Source organism: Atta cephalotes, assembly GCF_000143395.1.
Source record: "Atta cephalotes unplaced genomic scaffold scaffold00005, whole genome shotgun sequence".
NCBI classification, from domain to species: domain Eukaryota; kingdom Metazoa; phylum Arthropoda; class Insecta; order Hymenoptera; family Formicidae; genus Atta; species Atta cephalotes.
The window spans coordinates 3863797-3869163 of record NW_012130069.1 but is presented as its reverse complement, the minus strand read 5'-3'; the positions used below and the strand labels follow the sequence as shown (position 1 = coordinate 3869163).

Genomic DNA, 5367 nt, shown 5'->3' with positions numbered 1-5367 from the left:
TCTCTCACTAACCAATGTGTAACATCAGAATTATTCAACCTATAATATTTCTGTAACACACATCTCGAATACAAACTAACAGTTACGTTGATATCATAATTTCCCATTCAACACATTCAATTCAATTTAAATGTAATGACACATAACAGATACATTGTTGAATAGGCATCATAAATGCGAGTACTAGTAAGTATAAAATATACATATAAGTTTACTTATGCAGATAAAGAAAATAGATGAATTAATGTGCAAAAAGAAAAATTTGGTTTCTATATTATATCGATGATTTTAATAGATAATGTTAGACGACGATTATGAGTTTATCTATAAATATATTAATGCTTAACATAGCGAGTACCGAATAGATCGGTTATACAATTAAAACGCGTTTTGATTCAACAGTGTCCGCCTCACCGTTTGATTATATTTATCAAGTAAAAATGAGATTTTGCTTTTTCCAATTCGCTCTCTTTACGTGTTATACATTAATAAAAAATCAGTTTTTCATATCATATTTATACATCGAAAAAATGAAATGAAAATCACATTTATAAGCGCGTTTCATTAACCTTATCCTAAATCCTCATTTTGGATATCGAAGTTTAAAAGAATAAAGGTAAATCACGTCACAATCTGCCTGGATCTTTCGCGTATTATAGCAATAATTGATATTACTATCTTGTGAATATTCTCAAAAGATAAAAAATCAAATTCGTGAAACTTTAGCAAATAGAAAAATTGTTATGACATTCTTTATGAATTCACGTGACGGGTTGCCTCGAGACGGAGGGATTAACCGGTGCCAGGCTCAAAGTTTCTTTCTTCTTCTTACTCACGCGACGTCCCACGTGTAAGACAACGTCGCCAGCCTTCACAGACTTGAATTCGGCGATTGCTTCGGCGTGAGTCATACCATGAAGAGGTTTCGAATTTATTGATAAAATTTCGTCCCCTGCAAGTATGACGAATTTTGTGAGATATATAACTTTATTTAAATAAGATAAAGTTATATGTTCAGCCTTAAAAAAAGATAAGATTAAATTGAACCGAAATTAAAGTAAATCTACATTAACTATGGACTTCAAGGTTCATAAGATTAAATTGTTAAATATAACTTTACCTTCCTTGACAGTGCCTAAGTCAGCAGCTTGGCCATTGGGGAAAACAGTTTTCACATAGATTCCCATGTTTCCGCGAGGACTGTCGGTACCGCCGACGATACTGAAACCAAGTCCTTTGTGCCCAGGACCCTTGAGAAATCTAGCGGTCAGTATCGTAAAAGATGCACCGCCTTTACTTGGTCTTGGCAAAGTACAAAAACGCGATTCCTCTCCTTCGGCGGCTTCGTCGATGTCTTCAAGCTCCGAATCAGTATTCAAACCTTCATCCGCGTCTTGAGTACCCTAAAATTGTATTGTATATACTTAAATCGTAAGAAAATGTACGTGATAAAATAATACTCAATCATCTGAATTGAATTCTTTCGTTAACATTTTAGTTGTGCTATTTAGTTGCTATTATTTAATATTTAAATTTCTCTGTAAAATATTCACGCAACTTTAACTAATGTTTGGTAAAAATCTTTTTTTTAAATCAAAATTTACTCACTTGCCAAGTTTTCAAGTTTGCACCCGAAGAGCTAGGGATATTCGCGACACTTCTACTGTTAAGCCTTCTTGGGTTCCTCTTACCAGAACTTCTCTCTATACCCAAACTAGCCGGTGCATCCTCCTTGTTACCATTGACTGAGCTCAACGTAGCTTCACCTGAGTAATTATTCACCTGTCCACCGACCTTAAAGTCGGTGGACCTCTTTCTGGGCGTCACTCTGGGTATGTGTATCTCCTCGAACGATGGTTCCGACTGATTTCTGATCTTCGCGCTCTGGAAGTGTACATTTTCGTACGAATGCTCTCTTGTTTCAGAGTTGCTCCTTGCTAAGTGTCGGCCTGCGTACGGACTTCCTGAAGCTAGATCGTCTCGTTGAGCGCCGACTCGTTGAAAGCGCATGTTCTCATAAGAGTGATCATGCACGCTGGCCTCGCGGTTCTCCGAGTTGCTGCGTTGGAGAACAGGCCGGGTCCTCGAACAGCAGGACGATGGCGAGGACCTCGGGAATGCTACGTTCTCGTAGAGAACGTCTTTCTGCTCATAGCTATCCTGGGAATAGCCGAAGGTGTTGCCATTGCAATGGGGCGAGTTCGGGACGCTGCTCTCTGCCAGAGTCTCCAGGTTATCGTGAAAGGGATACGGTGGCAAGGACGCAGGCTCGCTCGAATCGTAACGATTGTCCTCGAAGGTCTGACTGGTAGATGAGGTAAGGGGACTTGGTACGTAGAAATTCGAGGCATTGTCCTTCTGTGGAGGAAACACCTCCGTTACACTCAGTGCCTTTCGCTTCCTGATGCCGGCATTTATTTTACTGAACTTGCTGCGGAGTACATGCTGGATGTCGGCGATACCCTTCGTCGTGCCTACAAATGTACTTCTCATTATAAAGTATACATGCATAAATATAATAATACCTAAAGTATATATGTAATATAATCAGTTTCCCCCAAAACGAAAATTATATTAAATTTTTATTTATTAAATTATTATAATTTTTTTAAATTAATTTTCATATCTAACTTTAATAGGTTTTTTTTAGTTATCATATTCAGACTTGATTTTTCATTTACTGGTTAACGTACGGCTGGGTTGTATAAAAATTGTATTTCTATATATGATGATTAATCATTAAACTGTAACTAATTTTGTAAAACAACTTTTAAAATTACCATTATAAAACCATTAATATAGTAATTAATACAGCTAAAGAAATAGAATTTTTGCATTATTATTAAATTCAGTCTATAAGTTAATTAATAAAAAATCGGATCTAATTCTAAATAACTGGCTTAATGGACGTATATATTATATCAAAGAAACTAGATTTATTCGCAGCTTAAATTCGCGAAGGTGATGTCGATTCAAATTCACCTGGCAACCTCAGGGAACTAGTTTGCAGTAGTTTCTTCGGTGAGCTACTATCCTGAAGACTTTTCGCAGCCGGCGAGGCTTCTCTGCTGGTCGGCGTTGATCTCACTGCGTGTATAATACCGTGATTCCCACCACCCTGTATCAGCGCTTCCTGCGGCTCCGACGACTCCTGCACGGAGCATCTTCGCCGCAGTTTCCGCCAGCGCTGACTTATGCTTTTGTTCCACAGGTTCAAATCTAAAAAAGAGACCAAAAAAATACTCAGAATGCATCATTCTTGCGGGATTCTTGTTCAGCCGAAGATGCCAGGAGTATCGTTTCTAAAAGAAAAAAAAAAATAAAGAAAAAGAGGAAGAAAAACACACCGTTCCGCTTCCCGGCCGTCAGGCTTTAACGACCGGAAACACTTATCTCTTCCCTGCGCGAGGTGGCACGACATCTTTCTATTTACGCACAGATAACAAGTCCGGGACTAACGAAAAGACGCGTCACGGCGTGGATGAGTGTAACGGTAACGATAGGAAATTATCGAAGCAAAACAACGCTAAGCGTGCGATGACTGGTGCACGCATACAAAATGTATCATAGATAATCGAACACGGTACTACTGCTCCGAAATAAAATAAAATAATCGACTCGATTTCAGTCATCAACATTCGTTAAAGTTTATTATTTTTTTTATTATAGTAATGTTATTGCAAAAATGTAAGATATTTTTTTATCATCGTTGTTATTTGTGTTTTACATATTTCAGTACGATCGTATCCCATTATTTATACATTCCTATAGGGAACGGAGAATAAAAAGAATTTTTACCTACGAGATCTAACAATTGAAAAAGGAAAAGAAATAAGTTTTTTTCTCTTTTTTTCAAATAATACGTGGCTTATCGATGAGAAATTTTTCGTTATCATTTGTATCATTATATATTTTAACCTTAGTTTATCTAATCCTATTTATTTAATCCTATAAGAAAAGTCAAATTGATTCAAATAAAAAATCTATACGAGTGAATTTTTGTAAACACTATTTTTTTTATAATTAAAATCTAATTTACAAATAACAAGGTAAATGTACACTTTGATAACCTTTTATATGTATATTAAAAATTATTTGACATGAAGCTCATTTATTGGTATCTAAATAAGAACTTGTGTTATGGATTGTTCGGAATGGATTCCAATCAGAAAAAAAATAGTAGAAATCTAGGTAATAATTGAATTTCCGATCGAAATTCCGAATAATTCTATAAATATCAAGGACATATTAGAAAAGTTATTGAATCTTACATACTCAGTGTGACAAACAAAAAAATATAATACAATAATAAAGAGTTAAATATTGTTAAACAAAAATATGAAATGAGACTCAAAAGAATCATTAAGATAAGAAACGTATATTTATTATTGTTATGCACATGAAAATAAAAAGATTTTTGTGCCCGAACAGCTGGTGTTGGCTATAAATGGCTTATATATATATATATATATATATATTATTGTTTAAATATTATTAACTCTGTAATCTTAAAATATTTAAACCTACACTAATAAAAAAATTATAAGATCTAAATCTTTAACATGAAACATAAACTATTAAGACCTTTATATTTTTTAAAAAAGAATTTGGCGATAGAAAATAAGGTAATAAACGTTGCTTTTTTGCCGCTCCAGATGAGAAAATTTAATAAATGCCTATCGCGACAACTCATAAATATATAAAATCTTTATGGAACTGTCAAGGAAAAAAGCGATTTATAAGCATCTCTGTCACGCGGTGTACCCTCGTCATACCAATTACGGTAACTCCGAACGTCAATTCCTCATTCCATCGCGCACATACCACCGATTCAATTACACCTCGCGTCGCAAACCGTGTAATCCAATCTAATTACAATTCAATATAGTTTCCATGTTCTCCCCGCAACGTCCACGTGGCCGGAAAACGAGACCAAGCGCGAAGTAGCATCAGTTTCGCGGGGTCGAGCCCCACTTTCTTCTTCCGCTCCCTCGACGCACCCTCGACGGCAACCTTGAAGAAAACCGGAGCATAACGTGCATCTCTCACGTGTACCGTCACGGCATCATGAATTATTAAAGACAATGGCAAACTTTCCAGTGGAGTTTGGTGGGGTTCGTGAATTAACACGGCTATTAAAATCCAACTCGCGACTTCTCTGACCGTCAACAATGACGTCGGTGCGACCAATGCTCGTCGCTTTCGATACACTGATGCCAGATACCGTTTGCCGTTACCCCGGGGACGGGGTTACCGTCATCTTGTGCAAAACACACTTTCACTTCTCGTATCTCCGGATGCGCCCGATTTTACGAGGCTTTTTCGCTGCGCCGCATCAACCGGACGTTGCGCTCGCTGATACACTCT

General features: G+C 36.7%; 1 protein-coding gene across 1 annotated transcript in view; it reads right to left on the bottom strand.

Moving 5' to 3' along the window:
- Window positions 1-761: 761 nt before the first annotated feature.
- LOC105626325 overlaps window positions 762-5367 on the bottom strand; it is a 24490-nt gene continuing 19884 nt past the window's right edge. Inside the window, exons 2-5 of the mRNA XM_012207626.1 lie at window positions 2983-3219; window positions 1609-2474; window positions 1121-1403; window positions 762-952 (exon numbers count right to left, since the gene is read on the bottom strand). Of these exons, the coding sequence (XP_012063016.1) occupies window positions 762-952; window positions 1121-1403; window positions 1609-2474; window positions 2983-3219 (1577 nt within the window). The remainder of the gene's footprint in view (window positions 953-1120; window positions 1404-1608; window positions 2475-2982; window positions 3220-5367) is intronic.